At 42.7% G+C, this 20,501-nt stretch overlaps 1 protein-coding gene across 1 annotated transcript in view; it reads right to left on the reverse strand.

The window, feature by feature from the left end:
- Positions 1-20,501, reverse strand: part of COL22A1 (collagen type XXII alpha 1 chain) — a 236,856-nt gene that overhangs the window by 25,095 nt on the left and 191,260 nt on the right. The window contains exons 43-49 of the mRNA XM_042466288.1: positions 19,969-20,022; positions 16,738-16,782; positions 11,450-11,497; positions 10,275-10,388; positions 9,200-9,253; positions 7,419-7,472; positions 2,372-2,425 (exon numbers count right to left, since the gene is read on the reverse strand). Of these exons, the coding sequence (XP_042322222.1) occupies positions 2,372-2,425; positions 7,419-7,472; positions 9,200-9,253; positions 10,275-10,388; positions 11,450-11,497; positions 16,738-16,782; positions 19,969-20,022 (423 nt within the window). The remainder of the gene's footprint in view (positions 1-2,371; positions 2,426-7,418; positions 7,473-9,199; positions 9,254-10,274; positions 10,389-11,449; positions 11,498-16,737; positions 16,783-19,968; positions 20,023-20,501) is intronic.

A 20,501-nucleotide genomic window follows, 5' to 3' on the forward strand; every position in this document is an offset into this window, starting at 1 on the left:
TATACAAAGAGAGAACTGTATAGAGACTCAGATTAATTTCTGAACATGCATTTTTGAAACCTAAATAGATATGACCTGTGATAACAACAGTCAGTAAATCTACACCTAACCATCATCCAACATTATAATCTTTGTTACTGTTAACTGTCATCAAGTCAACTTTGAAGCATGGTGACCCTATGAATGAGAGATCTCCAAGTCACCCTATCATCAACGTCAGATATTGCGGACACGAGACTGTGGCTTCCTTGACTGAGTCTATCCACTTGGAATGTGGTCTTCTTCTCTACTGCATTATTGTATTTTCTAATTAGTCCTGTCTTCTCATGATATACATACAAAGTATGACCATTTCAGTTTAGTTATCTTGGCATCTAACAAGAGTTCAGGTTTGATTTCCTCTAGGACCCATTTATTTCTCTCTTCAGCAGTTCATGGTATCCATAAAACCTTTCTCCAGCACCCATAGAACTTTTCTCCAGCATCATATTTCAAGTGGGTTGATTTTCTTCCTATCAGCTTGTTTCACAGTCTAGCTTTCAAAACCATACATAGAAATTGGAAATGGACAACCCTAACTTTAATATTCCATGAAATATATTTTCACTTCAGGATCTTGTCTCTTTATGCCATAGCTGCCTTTCTAACTCCTCACCTTCCTCTGATTTCTTGACTGCAGTCTCCATTCTGCTAAATGCCTGTGGTCATTATTTTTGTATTCTTAATGTTCAGCTGTAAACATTCCTGTGCATTTTTAACAACTTTCTTCAGTTCTATGTCATTGCTATTTTCTGCTAGTAGTGTGTCAACTGCTTATGTTAAATTGTTGGTGTTCCTTCCTCCAGTTTTCATGCCTCTTTCCTTTGATGTCACTGGAAGGGGTTCCTAGTAATGTTCCAAAGATGAGATTAAAAAGGAGAGCCCCTGGTGATGTCACTAAGCTTTATACACTAAACAAGAACCACAAAATACACTACAGAACTTCAAAAAATCACAACTACTCTAACAAATGAAGCACACATATATGAACACACTTTTCATACTCAATACCTGAGTACTTATATTTGGGAACCTTAATAAGGAATAAATGTTAAGCCTTATTTAAACATATCCAATGTTTTGTCTATGTGAATGCATACTGTATCAATGAACTCCAGAACAGACAGAATGGGAATGTGGCTCTTCAGGAATTTTAAGTGGGAAGATTTTTCAATAAAGAGAGAATGGAATGATTAGACAAACCCTTACAGATTTTTCCTTTGCCTGTTGAGGAAGGGAAAGAAGGGTGTGATGACAATGATCATAAATCATTCACCTTCCTGAGTTGGTAGGGCATTGGTGAAAATCCATGCACTCTTCCATTTCCATTCAGGAGATTCATGTGGCATGTTTCTTAAATGACATGAGTATAATAACATTTGCAAGTCACAACTATGATTCCTTTAAATGGAGTCAGCCTAACAAATTCAGACAGCCTGTCATGATGAGAAATTTAATTAGTTACACATCTGAAGTCTGAGTGGCAGTAATTTATATGGCACAGAAAGGGATTTGGGGGAAAGAGTCTAAGAATAAGGTCAGGCCTCTAGCAATAAGGCTTTTTTTACTTGCTTACTAGGGCTGAATGTCACAGAGGCTGGGTTTGGCTCTATGTCTATCTGTGCATCTGTCAAACAAAACAGTTTCAAAACATCTTCATTGGCTATTTTGGTTTCATCTTCTTGTTAATCTGTATTAGGAATGGAATTATTTGGTAATTTCCTTCTGGAAAGAACCCCCCATGTAATTTGAGTCATTGTCTTCCCACTGGAGAAAGTCTTCAAAACTACACACTTTTTGAAGATTATTTGCAGTTTGCAACTTCTTATGTGCAAAATGTGTGTGCATTCTTTCTTTTGCACATAAAATAGCAGTTTCTATGCAGAAAATAATAGCATGTTGCAGAAAATATTCGTTTCTGTATAGAAAATAATGTTTTTGTACACACAAAAAGAAAACAAAATGGTTTTCAGAACACATAAGAAATCCATGCGCAAACTTTGGGAACAATAAGTCCCAAACTGTGGTTATTCTTCTCAGTCCAAGATTCTCGTTGACTGGGTTTCATAACATGCTTTCCATCTCTAATCTATGTTCTCTCTCCTGTGTGCAGATGTAAATACGGAAGCAAGCAAATAAGTTCAAATTGAAATCATGATACTGAGTAAATTGTTGGAAACAAATACAGAATCATAGATTATGATATTTTAACAACAATTAGGCTCTAGTGTATTTAGCTGTAGGTATTAGTGGGGTTTTGAGACTATATAATTAGATGGAGAAGGAACAGTAAATTAGTGCAATAGAAGACTCTTTATAAAAAGCATCTTACAGGTGGACCTGGATTTCCAGGTGGACCCATGAAGCCAGGTATTCCAGGATGGCCCTGCAGAAGACAACAAAAGACTTTAGCATTCTTACTTCTTTAATACTAAAAAATCTCTTTAACTATTAACTAATAGTCAACTATTATTATGTCTGTACGTTTTATTTTATTATGTGTTTGTAGTTTTGTAGTATTAGGTATTGTGGATGTTTTATGTTATGTGTGTATTTTTTTAATCAATAAAAATTTAAAAAAAATACTAAAAAATCTCTTTATGAAGAGACTTATAATGCTTGTTGGAAGTGTCAGCAACAACCAGGAACCTTTTACCATATGTGGTGGACATGTGATAAAGTGAAAAAGTTTAGTATCTTGATTCATAGACCAATTAAAGATAAAACTCCAATTGAAACCAGAGCTCTTTCAATTGGGACTGTTAGATTAACATGTTGAAACTGAATATGGGAGAATTATACAATATATGATTACAGCTGTGAGACTTTTATGCATGCAGAAATGGAAACATTCCCAATGACAAAGTAGAATCATAGAATCATAGAATCGCAGAGTTGGAAGAGACCACTAGGGCCATCCAGTCCAACCCCCTGCCATGCAGGAAATCCAATTCAAAGCATCCCTGACAGATGGCCATCCAGCCTGTGTTTAAAGACCTCCAAGGAAGGAGACTCTATCACCTTCCGAGGAAGTGCATTCCACTGTCGAACAGCCCTTACTGTCAGAAAGTTCCTCCTAATGTTCAGGTGGAATCTCTTTTCCTGTAGCTTGCATCCATTGTTCCGGGTCCTGTTCTCTGGAGCAGCAGAAAACAAGCTTGCTCCCTCTTCAATATGACATCCTTTCAAATATTTAAACAGGGCTATCATATCACCTCTTAACCTTCTTTTCTCCAGGCTAAACATCCCCAGCTCCCTAAGTCGTTCCTCATAGGGCATGGATTCCAGACCCTTCACCATTTTTGTCGCCCTCCTTTGGACACGCTCCAGTTTCTCAATGTCCTTTCTCAATTGTGGTGCCCAGAACTGGACACAATATTCTAGGTGGGGACTGACCAGAGCAGAATACAGTGGCACTATTACTTCTCTTGATCTAGACACTATACTTCTATTGATGCAGCCTAAAATAGCATTGGCCTTTTTAGCTGCCGCATCACACTGTTCACTCATGTTCAACTTGTGGTCTCCTTGGACTCCTAGATCCCTTTCACATGTAGTTTCATTCAGCCAGGTGTCACCCATCCTATATCTGTGCATTTTATTTTTCCGCCCTAAGTGCAATACCTTACATTTCTCCGTGTTGAATTTCATTTTGTTAGCTTTGGCCCAGCTTTCTAGTCTATTCAGGTCATTTTGAATCTTGATCCTGTCCTCTGGGGTATTAGCTATTCCCCCTAATTTGGTGTCATCTGCAAATTTGATAGGTATGCTCCCAATTCTGTCATCCAGGTCATTGATAAAGATGTTGAATAGCACCGGGCCCAGGACAGAGCCCTGTGGGACCCCACTGGTCACTTATCTCCAGGATGAAAAGGAGCCATTGTTGAGCACCCTTTGGGTTCGGCCGGTCAACCAATTACAAATCCATGTAACAGTTGCCTTGTCTAGCCTACATTTCACTAGCTTGTTTGCAAGAATGTCATGGGGAACTTGTCAAAGGCCTTACCGAAATCAAGATATACTATATCCACAGCATTCCCTTCATTTACCAAGCTGGTAATTTTATCAAAGAAAGAGATTAAGTTTGTCTAGCATGACTTGTTTCTCTGAAACCCATGTTGACTTTTTGTGATTATGGCATTGCCTTCTAGATGTTCACAGACTCTCTGTTTAATGATCTGCTCCAGAATCTTTCCTAGTACTGATGTCAGACAAACTGGACGATAATTGTTGGGATCCTCTTTTTTCCCCTTTTTGAAGATGGGGACAACATTTGCCCTCCTCCAGTCGGCTGGGATCTCTCCTGTTTTCCAGGAGTTTTCAAAGATTATTGCCAATGGCTCCGATATTACATTTGCCAGTTCTTTTAATACCCTTGGATGGAGTTCATCTGGTCCCGGAGACTTAAATTCATTTAGTTTAATAAGGTGTTCCTCTACTATCTCTTTACTTATTCTGTACTGAAATGCCCCTATTCTGTCCTCTGCTCCATTATCCTCAGGTTGAGCACCCTTTGCCTTTTCTGAGAAGACTGAGGCAAAGAAGGTGTTGAGTAATTCTGCCTTTTCTCTGACTTCTGTTAGCATTTTGCCATCTTCTCCACGCAGTGACCCTACCGTTTCCTTCTTCTTCCTTTTGCTGCGGACATATCCAAAAAAGCCCTTTTTGTTGTTGTTAACCTCTCTAGCAAGCCTGAGTTCATTCTGCGCTTTAGCTTTTCTGACTTTACCCCTACACATGCCTGCTATTTCTTTGAATTCCTTTTTTGTGATTTCCCCCTTTTTCCATTTCTTATACATGTTCCGTTTCAAACTTAGCTCGGTTGAAAGTTCCTTAGTCATCCATCCTGGTTTTTTGAGACACCTCCCGTTTTTCTTTCTCACTGGAACTGTTTGAAATTGTGCCTTCAGTATCTCTCTTTTGAGAAACTCCCATCCATCCTGAACTCCTTTATCTTTTAGTATTTCTGACCATGGAATCACCCTCAATACTTCTCTAAGTTTACTGAAATTCGCTCTCCTAAAGTCTAGGATGCGTGTCTGACTATGCCTGGTTTCTCCTTTCCACTGTATTACAAACTCCAGGAGAACATGGTCACTTCCACCTAATGATCCCACCACTTGCACCCCATTAACCAAGTCATCCTTGTTGGTTAGGATCAGATCTAAAATAGCTGACCCCCTTGTTGCCTCTTCCACCTTTTGGACCATGAAATTGTCTTCCAGGCAAGTGAGGAATTTGCTAGGCCTTGAGGATTTTGCTGAGTTTGACTTCCAGCAAATATCAGGATAGTTGAAGTCACCCATCACTACTACATCTCTCTTTTCTGACTGTGTGGTCATCTGTTCTAGAAAGATATCATCCAATTCCTCAGTCTGACTTGGGGGTCTGTAGTAGACTCCCACCGTAACATCCTTGTTGTTTCCCTCCCCTTTGATTCTTATCCAGATGCTCTCCCTCTGGCTTCCATGATTGATGTTCTGGATCTCTTCACTGGTGTAAATATCTCTGACATATAGTGCTATTCCTCCTCCTTTCCTGTTTGGCCTATTTCTCTTAATAAGGTTATACCCCTCTATTTCCACATTCCAATCATGAGACTCATCCCACCAGGTTTCCGTGATGCCTATTATATCATATTTGCTTTGTTGTACTAGGAGTTCGAGTTCATCTTGCTTATTTCCCATGCTCTGTGCATTAGTGAAGAGACATCGCAGACCATGGTTCCCTTTTACTTGCTGCCTGTGCAAGTTTTTTTTGCCTCCCACTGTTGGGTCCTTGTACTTTTTTTCTTGTTTCCTCTATGTCAGTTTGACTATTTTCGCCATCCCTTTCGCCTTCCTTAATATTGTCTCCCTTCCCCTCGGAACTCAGTATAAAGCTCTCCTGATCAGGTTCTTGAGACTGTTGGCAAAAACATTTCTTCCAACTGGTATGAGATTCAACCCATCCCTTGCCAGAAGTTCCTCCTCATGGAACCGCAGCCCATGATCGAAGAATCCAAATCCTTCTTGGCGGCACCATCTGCGAAGCCAGTTGTTCACATCCGCTATTTTCCTCTCCCTTCCTGGACCATGCCCTTCAACTGGCAGAAGAGACGAGATGACAACCTGTACATCCATTCCTTTCAGCTTCCTACCAAGCGCCTCATAATCCCTTTTGATGTTCTGAATGCTGTGTCGTGCAGTATCATTAGTTCCCACGTGGACCAAAAGGAAGGGGTATTTGTCAGTAGGCTTGACCAGTCTTGTCAGCCTCTCTGTCACATCACGGATCTTTGCACCTGGAAGACAATACACCTCTCAAGACATCTTGTCAGGCCTACAAATCACTGTTTCTGTACCCCTCAGCAAGGAGTCCCCCACTACGACCACACGCCTCCTCCGAGGCTTAGCAGCGACTGTTCCCTCGGGTGGGACTCTCAGGCTCCCCTGCTCTGTCCCTGAAGTCTGTCCATGCTGCTCTTCTTCATCCTCCTTGATAAGGGAAAGCGCTTCGAATCGATTCTCTAGCTGCAAGCTCCCCGAACAATTCCTTCTTGGCTTACTTCTCTTTGTGACATTCCTCCAGCTGTCTGCCTCCTCTGTTTGGCAAGTGACCTCTTCCACCCTAGCATCTTCCTCTGCGTGGTACTCATCCAAGATCGTTAGTTCTATTGTGTCCAGGAAATCCTCTTGTTCCCTAATATGCTCAAGTGTAGCTACTCTGGACTCCAGCTGCTGCACTTTCTCCTCCAAGAGCGCTACCAACTTGCACTTGGTGCATGTGAAGTTCTCCACTTCTGTAGGCAAGAAGAGAAACATCCCACAAGAGTTGCAGCTGACTGCAGTAATGGATATTGAACTTGCATGGTTTGGTTGAGATGTCTTAATTAGAGGTAAATCTTTGAGCAGTTGGGAACCAGTAATTGCTTTCTTACAGGCACAAGAAGGGAATTTTTCAATTGTGGGATTTGAATATAGGTAGGATTAATACTTAAGATAAGAGATTGACAATAGAGGAAGTTAGACGTCATATCATGTAGAACCATTATTTGAAAAGGTGGAAGTCAGCATTGTTTTTTCACATTTTTTACTTTTCTAGATTTAGTAGTGTGTAATCTTATGTTTATCTGTGTTTTGTATGTTTGCAATTATTATTATTATTTGTTTCCATTACATGTAATTTTATAGTAGAAAAATTTACACTTTCAACATGTCACATTATTTGCCTCAAGAGGAGAAACAAATATAATCCAACTTGTGATTTTCTACTGTGACAATCATTTTTGGGTAAATGAATATCGCCTTTGCATGTGAATGTTGAACTCCAAATACTACAAATGTGCATTTTGATCCACAGAGGAAGAAGAGAAATGTTTCCTTCTCACTGTCTCTTACCTGCTCACCCTTCAGTCCAACCTCACCAGATGACCCACGATCCCCTTTAGGACCCTAACAAGAAACAAAACCATTTAAATAATTTCCCTCAAAGACAAAGTTTTATTTAATGTATTTCTTATAACTGTCACCCCATTGTTTTCTAAAAGAGATGGAAGCCGTCACGTTTCACTGTGGCACGTTACAGACTGCCCAAAACGGGCAGTCTCGCGCCGCTGCCGGTTGCTCCGCGAGGGAGCCACAGCAGCCAAACCGTGCGGCCCCCTCACAGAGCAAAAAGAAGCCCCAAAATGGGGCTTCTTTCTGCAGTGCGGATATGACGCCATGAGGCGCCAATGGCACACTGGCAGCATCATATGCGCCATGTGATGTGTGGATGCAGCGTGTCCGCTATGTACAGATGGTGCACCCGTGTGGAACAGGCGCCACTATTTTGTACAGATTGGGTCCGTATTAGGGTTAGGGGCATCCGGAAGGGACGTCCCTTTCTAACTCTAGTACGGATCCAGTCCGTACTTTATGCCCATCTGTAACGGGCCTGTGTTTATCTCTTTATCTTTCCTTTCTGTTAGAGCAGACCTTGGTCAGTGATCACTTGATCAACCATCTTTCCCAGTAAAGGCATGTTGCCAACTTTCTTCAAGTGCAGCTTATTCTCTGCCTCTTTGAAAAAGCTAGTTCATTATTTTAACTCTGCCCTCATCTTTCTGAGGAAGAAAAATCATGTAAGCCTCTGAGGGCTAGTTATTCATTTATTTCTTCAACTATTTCTATCCTGCTCTAGATGCTATCATCTCTGGGTGGTGTCCATTACACTTACAAACTAATTTGAACAATTTAAATCATTATAAAACAGAGATGAAATCAATTTAAATCCATAATAAATTTGGATGAATTCAGCCAGGCCACAAAGGGTTTAATCAAAAGATATGTTTTTACTTAGTACTGGAATATCATCAATGCTGGCACCTATCGGATCTCTTAGAGAAGATTCACAATCAAGGTGCTAGAACCAAGAGCGCCCTCCTCCACGTCCTCCCAGACTAGTATAGTGCTACAGAAGAGTGAGGTAGTGCAACACAGAGGAGGACTCACCTTGCAGGCAAGTATATAGGGAGAAATACTTCATCATGTATTAATGTCCCAAGCTGGTTTGAGTGTTATAACCAGCCCTATGGATTCAGATCAGGAGCATACTAGTACATGGTCATAGCTAGGATTCTCACAAGGTTCACAGCATAGATACCTATTTCATGCTAGATGCTGCCTGACAATTCCTGATCCTGTAAATTGAGCAGAGAGCATACAATATGAACCAAGGCTAACCCGGAAAGCAACCAAGTCCCCTGTTCAAATCTCACCTATGACATGAGCTGAGAAGCTAGCCTTAGGCATGACTGATGATAGTTAGGTTTAGCCCTAACTGGAGAATTCTAGAAATGGCCAGAAAAATCTCCATATCAGACACAGCCCCATCTCAACCTTTAGCATTTGCTGAGATTTAACCAAGCATATTGTAATGGTTTGAAAATGTGAGGATTTACCTCTTACAATAACTAGATCAGCTCCTTCTCTCAGACATATTTCCCTCAATGGGAATATTTTGTAATGCATGGAGTTGGGGAGAGTTTAGTGCAACATACAGAGTTCTTTTTTTTTTTCCTTTAGAATTTCCCTTTGGCACAAAGAAAACTCCCCTTTAGTAAGGCAGAGATTTTACTCTGGCATCCTATTTCAGATAATTAGAAAACAAACCTGACATCACAAAAAAGGGAATGTACCTTGGGACCTTCCAAACCTGGTGGGCCAGGGTGACCTCTGGGTCCAGCCTCCCCCTGAAAGACAAAGAAACAAGAAGGACATGTAGCATGTTCTTTTGTAAATGAATATTTAAAAAGAAATCTCTAAATGTGGAGAACTAAATATTCTAGGCGAGTCTTCACTCTAGTATGTTATCTATTAATTCACGTGAAACTGGCATGTTAAATTAGCAATGAGGTACAACATTTGCCCCAGATTGTCAACAATTTTGCGGTCACTTAATCCATACAGGGCAGTCCAATATATTGGGGGGGGGGTAATAAAGGTTAAATTCATTAATCTTTATTTATTTAAATTATGAATTTTAAATTCATTACTGAACATTGTAACAAATGAGGGGGGGAATTAATTTGAACTCATTATATTCAAGCTCTGGTGGGTAGTGTTGTTCCTCAATTCAAAATCAGTTTTGGTGCATCTGATACAATAGACTCAATCTATGAAAGCTTATGCTACCAGTTGCTTTCATTCTGGCTGCATGCACACAATAGAAACAGTGCAGTTTAACACTACCTTAGCTGGCATAGCTCCATCTGACGGAATCCAGGGATTTGTAGTTTTGTGAGGCACCAGCAATCTTTGGCAGAGAAAGTTGAAACCCTTGTAAAACCACAAGTCCCAGGAGTCCATAGAATGGAGCTATAGCACTTAAAATGGTGTAAAACTGCATTGTTTCTTCAGTGCATATGCACCGCCAGTTAGTCTCCAAAACACTACAAGTCTTTTACATAGGCCTGTTACAGACTGCCAAAATAAAGCTGCTTCGGGTCTCTTTGGAGGTATGCTATTTAAATGATGCATGGGTCCTAAGAGTCCGGAGGTCGCGCCAAAGCCACACTCCATTCCTAAGCACTGGAGTGCAGCTTTGGTGCAGCTTCTGGATTCTTAGGATGCATGCATCATTTAAACAGCATACTTCCAAAGAGACCCGAAGCAGCTTTATTTTCGCAGTCTGTAACAGGCCATCGTGACTCGGACTACCTATGTCTTTGAATTCTATCACCAATGTGGATATGAGTTTGTTTTCTTTCTTACCGTCTTTCCAACTGGGCCTTCAGTACCCAGTGGGCCTGGGAGGCCTCTATCACCTTTGAATCCAGGCATCCCAGGAAGCCCAGGAGGTCCAGGAGGACAGTCACTACAAACATCCTAGAAAGAGCAGAATCACCATTTCATTGCTATGACAGTCAGATATCTTTTTCAAGATTGTGCCTTGTGGAGTCACGCGGAATGTTCACCAATCTTTTCATGTTTGATGAGAAAGCATCTCTTATATTGAAAAACTGCTGTTGGGGAAATGATGGTCTAGAGTTGTAAGATTGACCTTTTGGGGGGGGAAATGTTTAAACAACAGAATTTTTCTGACCCTATGTAGCTTCCAAGATCATATGTGATATGATACCTTCAGGGTACTGAGGCCTCTGTAAAGTCTATTAAAGTCTATTAAAAAGATTAAGTTTAGGGCTAAGATTAAGTTTAGGGCTTTCTACTTAGCACCCAGGTGAGTGCTGCAGATGAGTTGTATGTAGCTCAGTACCTCCTCAGGGTGAGGAATTAAAGCTGCAAAATAGCAGATGTCCTCAACATAACTTTGCCCCCACCATCCTGCAAAAATCTGCAAAGATCAGTTAGCATAATAAGCAACCTGAACTCAAAAAAGCATAACAATTCATCATATTTTTGGTTGCTGAATCCCTGCCATAGATTTTTAATTCTTACTCATGCCATATCTACACTATTTCAGATTTAAATTTTGAAACAGGATCAAATAAATCCTGGGCTGTACTTCTGTGAGTCTTCTGAAAAAATTTGGATGGGATCAATAGACTATTCATAGAACTATCATTCCCAAGTTGCTCTGAGGAAGGCCGCTAAGCAGAAATGTTCACATTAACCACATAAAATTGTTTATATATACATTTGGGTTGTGCATATGATATTATAATTTAAAAGTATAATTTTAATTTTGCTAGTTGTTTGTGTCACAACTATTACTATTACTTTCAGTGATATGTGGGAATTAGGATTTATAATTAACATTAGTACAAAAATATTACTATGGATGCAACCCTTCCTGTGGATGCAACTCCTACTCCTAAGACAATCCTCCTTATAGTTCTACATGCTGAATTCTTTTAGAAATATTCACTGACAGGCAGATTTTCTGTTAGCACCAGTAGGCCCTTGGGCATCCCAGAACAAATTCTTACCTTAACCAGTAGGCTGATATCACCAGGTGAAAGGAGGGGAGATGCACCCTGAAAGAAGACAGTGGGGGGGATAATTATGTTCTGTTCATATTATTTCTAAAAAGCGGTTTCTGAGAATCTGATATCAAAGGCAAAACCATGAAAGAGTCTGTGAAAAAGATTAGCCACATACTGACTGGAGTGTGTGACTAATCCATTTAATTTTGTGGATTAAATATGTATTTGAGGGGACAAGATAACCACATCATCTTCCACACAGAAACAGCCCTGGTACAACTGATGCAACATGAGACTGGATGATAAAGAAGTCGACAGTATAGCATTTTCTTAGTATTTTTGATATATTATGAATGAATGAATGAATGAATGAAAGTTTATTTCTAGACCGCTATTCCTTAGAGATCATAGAGGTTTACAAAATTTAACATCAAAAGACAATAAAAAGTGAAAGCCCATAACCCGACAATAAAAAACCCACACGTACCACTTAAAAACAATACAACAATTCTAAAAACATTCTAAACAATCATTCAATATAAAAACCAATTAACACATTAAAACACATATGACAAATTAGCTGGATCAAATAAAATGCACAGAGAGAAAGGGATAACATCAAGGCACATGGGGGAAGGCTTGACGGAAGAAAAAGGTCTTCAGATTCTTCCTAAAAAGATCTAGAGAGGTTGCTGAGCAGAGCTCGTTGGGCAAAGAGTTCCAGGTCTGCGGGGCCACGATGGAGAATGCCCTTTGTGAAGAAGACACAAACCTTGCCTTGGGAACTCTTAATAGATGTTTTCCACCCGATCTGAGAGTGCGGGGCGGCCTGTATGGGGAGAGGCGGTCCTCCAAGTACCCTGGGCCCAAGTCATTTAGGGGTTTATAGGTCATTACCAACACCTTGTATTGCGCCCAGAAGTAAATAGGCAGCCAGTGAAGATCTGGCAGTATAGGTGTTATATGGCTGGTCCTGGAACATCCAGTGACCAGCCTTGCTGCCATATTCTGAACCAATTGTAGCTTCCGAGTTTGGTACAAGGGTTGCCCCATGTAGAGCGCATTACAGAAATCCAACCGAGAGGTTACCAGAGCATGTACCACTGTTTCCAGGTCCCCCCGGCCCAGGTAGGGTCGCAGCTGGCGTATCAGCCGAAGCTGATAACAAGTGCTCCTGACCGTCGCATCCACCTGAGATGTAAGGTGGAGCGACGAGTCCAGGAGCACCCCCAGACTGCGAACAGAGTCCTTCAAGGGGAGTGTGACCCCATTCAGGACAGGTGGACAAATATCCTTCCCCAGGCCCAGGGAACCTATCACGAGTACTTCCGTTTTCTCTGGATTCATGTTGAGTTTGTTTTCCCTCATCCAGCCCATTACTAACTCCAGACAGGAATTAAGAGGAGAGATGCCATCCCTGGTCACTGCATCAGTCAGAGACACAGAGAAACATATTTGGGTGTCATCAGCGTACTGATAACACCGCGCCCCATGCCTCCGGATGATCTCTCCCAGCAGCTTCATGTAAATGTTAAATAGCATGGGGGACAGAATCGCTCCCTGAGGGACACCAGATGTAAGGGCCCTCTTATCGGAGTGACAGTCCCCAAGCTGCACCATCTGGAATCTACCTGAGAGGTAGGAACGGAACCACTGGAGCGCAGTGCCCCCGATACCCAACTCTCCCAGGCGTTCCAGAAGGATACCATGGTCAATGGTATTGAAGGCCGCCGAGATGTCCAAGAGCACTAACAGGGACACGCTACTCCTGTCTATGCCCAGATGGAGATCATCGACCAGGGCGACCAGGGCAGTCTCAACTCCAAAACCCGCCCGGAAACCGGTCTGAAATAGGTCCAGAAAATCTTTCTTATCCAAGACCCTTTGAAGCTGGAAGGCAACAGCCCTCTCTATCACCTTCCCTAAAAATGGCAGCAGCGAAACAGGCCAATGATTGTTCCGAATTAGGGGGTCTAGGGAAGGCTTTTTTAGTAAAGGTTTTACTACGGCCATTTTTAAGCTTGATGGAAACTGCCCTTCCCTAAAAGATGAATTAATAATCCGGCATAGCATCTCTGTCACAGCCGTTCCCCCCAGAGCTGCCAACCAAGAAGGACAGGGATCGAGAGAGCACGATGTCTTCCTAGCACTACGAAGAATCTTGTCCACATCCTCGGTACTTACAGACTAAAGATGATCCAGTACAACAGGGTCCACGGAAGCTCTGGACACCTCTACTCTAGATTCTGAACTAATACTGGCGTCGAGATCAGCCCTTATCCGAGAGATTTTATCCACGAAGAAGTTATTAAACTCGTCACAGCAGGCTTTAGATGGTTCCAAAATAGGGTTCGGGGGGGAGGCAGTTGAGTAAGCTCCCTCACTACCCTGAACAGCTCTGCTGGACGTGACTCCGCGGACGCAATACGTGCAGCATAGAATGAATTCTTAGCTGCACCTATTGCCACTCCATTGGCCTTCAAAAGAGAGTCTAGGAGTGCCTTGTTGGGTAAGTCCTGATGTCTTCGCCAGTCGCGCTCTAGTCGTCGCATTACTGTGTATAGCCCTGGAGAGCTCAGTATCCCAGATGTTAGTCAAGGCATCAACAGAATCGCCGTCAGTTCCAACCATATACCCCCCTAGGGCTTCTTGGAACCTTTTGGGTTCCATCAGCCTTCGAGGGTGGACCATCCTAATAGGTCCGCCACCCCCGGGAGGGATTGAGTAGATGCCTTGAATTTAGCCTCGACCAGGAAATGGTCCGTCCATGACAAGGCGGAGATATTAGTTACCTCCACCCACGGAGACTCCATGTCCGTACAAAAGGCGACATCGAGCGTATTACCGGCAGAATGCGTAGGCCCTGAGACCAATTGGGACAGGCCCATGGCAGTCATGGTAGCCATGAACTCCCGAGCCGGGCCAGTTGGACCATGGCCAGCCTTGAAGGGGATGTTGAGGTCCCCCAGGACAAGAAGCCTAGGGGACTCCAACACCAGCTCCGAGACTAGCTGTGTCAGCTCGGTCAGGGAGTCTGTTAGCGCACGGGGTGGCCGGTAGAAAAACAGAATCCCTAAATTGTCCCTGGCCTTCAGGGTCAGGTAAATACACTCGATAAAGTCCAGTTGTCAGACATGGTTCCTGGTCAAGGAAAGGGTGTTCTTATGGATCAAGGCAACATCACCACCCCCGCCCATCTAACCTGGTCTGGTCCTTAACTGAGTACCCAGCAGGAAGGGCCTGTGCCCACACAGCTTCACTCTCAGGCCCAAGCCAGGTCTCAGTAATGCAAGCCAGGTCACAACTCTTATCATCTATAAGATCATATATAATGTGGGTCTTGTTCCTAACAGACCTGGCATTGCACAAGAGCAGAGACAGGGTTTGTGGTACAGCTGGACTGACCCTCAGATCTCTTTGGTTAGGAGAGTGGATGGAAGGGGAGATAGATATTACGCATCGATCTCGCCTTCCCTTCCGATATAAATAAATAATAAATAAAAGTTTTATTTATATACCGCACCTTCCCCAGATCAGGGCGGTTTACATACATTAATCGTATACATACAATAGATTAAAAACAAACCACACCATACAATTAAACAATAAAAATAAACAGCTAAAACAGCTAAAACCCCATTAGCCCATCCTCATGGCCACGGAAGAGGAGGGAGGCCCTTAGGAATTTTTATGGGGGAAATGCTTGCTGGAATAAGAAGGTCTTCAAGTCCTTCTTAAATTGGGCCAGGGAGGTAGTAGAGCGGAGCTCGGCGGGCAGCGTGTTCCAAAGGGCCGGGGCAGCGATGGAAAAAGTCCGCCTAGTGACGGAAGAAAGTCTGGCCGCCAGCACCTTTAGTAGTTGCTGCCCGGATGTTCTGAGGGTGCGGGACGGAATATATGGGGAGAGGCGGTCCTTCAGGTATCCTGGGCCCAAGCCATTAAGAGCTTTATAGGTGATGACCAACACCTTATATTGGGCCCGGAAGCGAATAGGCAGCCAGTGAAGATCTTTCAACACTGGTGTTATATGGCTGGCCCTAGAAACTCCAGTGACCAGCCTGGCTGCCATATTTTGCACCATCTGTAGCTTCCGGGTTTGGTATAAGGGTTGCCCCATGTAAAGTACATTGCAGAAATCCAATCTCGAGGTTACCAGAGCATGTACAACAGTTTCTAGGTCCCTCTGGGCCAGGTATGGGCGCAGCTGGCGAATCAGCCGAAGCTGATAACAGGTGCTCTTGACCGTCGCATTCACCTGAGCTGTCAGGTGAAGAGACGAGTCAAGAAGCACCCCCAGACTGCAAACGGAGTCCTTCACAGGGAGCGTGACCCCGTTCAGGACAGGTGGAACCACCGCCATTCCTGGACCAGGAGAACCTATCACTAGTACCTCCATTTTCTCTGGATTCAATTTGAGTCGGTTTTCCCTCATCCAGCCCATTACTGACTCCAGACAGGCCACGAAAGGAGAGACGCCATCCTCAGTCACTGCATCAGTCGGAGACATAGAGAAAATAATCTGGGTGTCATCAGCGTACTGATAACCCCGCGCCCCATGTCTCCGGATGATCTCTCCCAGCGGTTTCATGTAAATGTTAAATAGCATGGGAGACAGAATGGCTCCTTGAGGGACCCCGGTTTTAAGGGCCCGCTCATCGGAGCACACGTCTCCCAGCTGCACCATCTGGGACCTCCCAGAGAGGTAGGACCGGAACCACTGGAGCGCAGTGCCCCCGATTCCCACCTCTGCCAGGCGCCCCAGAAGGATACCATGGTCTATGGTATCGAAAGCCGCTGATATGATTCCACTCTCCTACCGCTATATCTCCCCCTGCCCCACACTACTTCAATAGGAGCCCCGCTTAACCCAGCATCACCTCCCGTCACCACATCAAGCTGAAGGGCCCCCCCATGTCCATATAATCCCTTCCCAACAAAGCAAAAATATCACAGCAGAGGATGACTACCGCACAAATCTTTCCTCTGCTGCGGACACAGCAAATAAGACCCCACCCGTCTTGGCCCTCCTGCGATAATGCACAGTTGCGCTGTTGCAGCAATAGACTCCATTGGCAGCAACCTTGGGTTAATGCGCAGCTGCGCAGAGATGGAAAAGCCCAAGGAGCCACTCCGGCAGCAGCAGCAACAACAAACAGTCCCTTGGGGCCTTGGAGGGGAGTGATTGATTTGTTAGCACCTAGCCTGCCTAGCACAAAATTGTTGGCTCCTCATTGACATGAAAGCATATTGAGATCAAACAGGAAGGGTAAAAAGCAAGCATGGTGGCATACCGGCTTTCCTGGAGGCCCTCTTTCACCTGGATTTCCTGGTAAACCCTGCAGGCAAGACAAAGACAAAAGGAAGTGTAAGGCTGCTTCATTTCTACCATGTTGTTGCAATAAGAGGTCTTCGGATGTGACAAACGGGGATTCTCAACCCCAATGACAACATTGTAAATTTGTGTTCAGGGTGCATGAACTGCATTAGAAGTTCCATTAGCAACATTCAATATTCCACTTGGGATAGAAGGAGGATGTGGTTCCTCTAGAAAATACTGTGATATAATTGTTAATCAGTGCCAGCTTTAGGAAATATCACATGCCCATTCTTGTCAAAGATCCTCTTGGTTATGGCACCATCTTTATGGAATTCCTGGCCTCTGTAATAAATAATAATAATAATAATAATAATAATAATAATAATAATAATAGTAATATCCCGCCTCTCTACAAAAGCAATCGGGGCAGCTAGATTTGCTAAACATTTTTGGTGATGAAGTTTCACCAGTTACTTCAGATACATCTCTTCCTTCAGGCCATCAGGTCCTTTGACACGGGGGAGGGGGGCGGACCACTGAGGCTTCTGCCACACTGCAAAATTAATACAGTTTGACAATGCTTTAACTGCTATGGATCAATGCTATGGAATCTTGGGGTGTGAAGTTTGTTGCGGCACCAGAGCTCTATGACAGAGAAGGCTAAATTTCTCACAAAACTACAAATCCCAGAATGCCATAGCTTTGAGACATGGCAATTAAAGCAGTGTTAAACTGTATTAATTCTGCTGTGTAGATGCAGCCTGGGTCTTCTCTTTGTTGTAATAGCTTGGGTATATATTATTTTGCTATGGACTGGAATGGATTTTGTGTGCTCAATTTTTTTAAAAAAATACTGATTTATTTTTAATTTTATATTTGAACTGCTTTGTTTATATATATTTTATGAAGATTGGTATACAAATTTAATAACAATCCTCAAAGAATCTCCATTGGCTTCTATTGAGTTGCCTAGCATATTTGAAGACAGTACAGTGAATGTTTTAAAGTCCTAAATAACTGTGGTTCATGTTCCTTTGAAGAGGTAACAGCCAGAAAGCAGATCTTGGGGTGATATATAGTTGGTCGACAAGACATTTGTGACTTCTAAAGGTTTAACAATAGCACAAATACCACCTGTTCCAATGATGAAAGCTTGCAGGTGAAGGAACCAGATATAAACCTTTGCATATGAAAGATCTTAGTTCTGGTACTCGAAATATAGAATCATAGAATCATAGAGTTGAAAAAGACCACAAGGGCCATCCAGTCCAATCCCCTACCATGCAGGAAATCACAATGAAAGCATCCCCAACAGATGGCCATCCAGCCTCTGCTTAAAGGTCTTTAAGGTCCTTAGAGGTCTTTAAGCAGAGGCTGGATGGCCATCTGTTGGGGGTGCTTTGATTTGGATTTCCTGCATGGGGTTGGACTGGATGGCCCTATGGTCTCTTCCAACTCTACGATTCTATGATTCTATGGTTTTATGAAAGACCTCCAAGGAATGAGACTCCACCAAACTGCAAAGGAGTGTCTTCCACTGTCTAACAGCCCTTACTATCAGAAGATTCCTCCTAATGTTGAGGTGCAATCTCTTTTCCTTTAGCTTGCATCCATTTATTTTCAGGCTGAGCATGTGCACAGACGGACATTGCTGTTTAATTTGAATTGTGCAGAAGATCCTTTTCTGAACTGTCATTTTTATCTGGCTTGACTTGATGGACCTTGAATTTATAGTAACAACAAACACGCATAGAAGGAAAACATGCAGCAGTCCTCAAGTCTGTCCATCTCAGCCTTAGAAAAGAAGGTCTTGTTTTGGCTTTCCTCCTTAATGCTAAAGCATTATAAAGTGCTAAAGTCCAACCTGCAAGCATTACTTCTGTTACCCTCCCCACCTATCAGTTCTGCATTTTTCTTTCTCCTACTTGCTGACTCCTTCAGTGGTCTCCTTTTGAAAGCTGGCTGAGCCCAGTTGGATTGGAATAGGAAGGGGAAACAAGAAGAAATTCATTTATTATTTCCTTTTATGTGTTTGTATGCTCCTACTGTTCCCTGCCCCCATCAACAGAAAAGGAAAAATAATATAGGCTCATTGGAGAATAGTATCCAGAAAGATGTGGGGGAAATGAGGTGTGCATGAAAAAGATTCCCTTGAAATTGGTCCTTTGGGAAAAACAAACCGGCAGTGGCTCAGTAGCATGAGGCAGCCCCAGAATCATAAGCAGCAATGATTTAAAAAAAGGGAGAAGGTTGGACTTTGAGGAGCGCAGTATTGGCAGCCACACTTACCAAAGCCCCTCAGGGAATACAAGTACTGTTCAGACTTTTGCCTGAGCTTGTGGGCAATAAAAACTGATGACATGACAGTGCTCATATGTCTTTCTTCATAACTTTCTGCACTGAGTATGAAGATTTCAAGAGGAATTTATAACTGCAGGCTCATCTACAGATGAGGATTTATAACTGCAGGCTCATCTACACCGGCCAGAACAGGCCAGGCTACTCTTGGAGCATTCTTGCCCCAGAGCTTCCCATGATTTCCCCTGTTACCTCCATATAAATACTAAAATAAAATATAATCATAAATTCATTATGATGAGCTTTTCTGAACATTACGTAACCAAATGTCCAGCAGGAAAATGAATAATAGTGCATATTCCTCCCATACCTATATATAACATGTTATTTTATACAAATCCTTTGGTAAGAAGGGAAAAAAGGAAAATGATTTTATTTTGTGTTTCTCAACAGGGCACCTGATTGTAGTTGAACTCTGTGTGGCCCTCCTTGGCCTCAAGGCTAAATTTCGACTGATGTACATTCTAATGCAAGTGACGGTTTCATTAATTAATTTTCTAATATGTGAAACACAAGGGTAAACAGAATTACAGTGCGCCCTTGCCTTATGCAGGAGGTCCATCCCCCCCCTCGTAAGGCAAATAGTGTGTATGCTCGAGCCCCATTGAAAATAATGGGGCTTGTGCATGTTGCGCAGAGTGGCACATGCGATGCGTGCATCATTGTTATTTTTGTTGTGTGGCTTTTAGCATAAGCTGAAAGCCACGTAAGACACGCCCGCGTATGATGCGAGCACATTGTACTACTATTATTATTATTTTGAGGTAAGATCAAGCCCCTGAGCAAATTCTTGACCCACAGTGCTTTGCATCTGGTGAGGTTACCACACACCATTTATTTCACTTACATCTTGTCCTGATTGTCCAGGTGGGCCTTGCATGCCTGGCAAACCACGGGGGCCCTGGTCAAAGAGGGAAATAGATTAAGAAGTTCTATTGACTGTATTGCACATTTTCATCACAACTTTGATATTTTCACTAATTTATGCCATACACTGTGCCTTCATTGCACCTCCTTTGAACCGACCCTTCGGTCTCTGTTCTTTATTCTGCCTGATGGGGTAGAATTCCTATGAAGCTAATATTGTCCCAGATTTCTCATAAACACTCTGACAAAGTTGGGATGAAAATTAATTTATTGATTCATCCCAAGGAGAATATACTCATTGGCTCAGTTGTTGACTGTTGTGTCATTTAGTGGGCCTACTCTAGATGAGATCAATTGGATTCAGGTCACAGAGCTGTAAAATAATGGCACCTTGGCCATTATCTTGGGAAAAACCTGTCTCCCTTTGTCGCTGCCTTGAGTCCCTATGTTGGAAAAAAGGTATAATAATAATAATAATAATAATAATAATAATAATAATAATAATAATAATAA

This window comes from Sceloporus undulatus, chromosome 4 (assembly GCF_019175285.1).
Source record: "Sceloporus undulatus isolate JIND9_A2432 ecotype Alabama chromosome 4, SceUnd_v1.1, whole genome shotgun sequence".
Lineage (NCBI taxonomy): Eukaryota > Metazoa > Chordata > Lepidosauria > Squamata > Phrynosomatidae > Sceloporus > Sceloporus undulatus.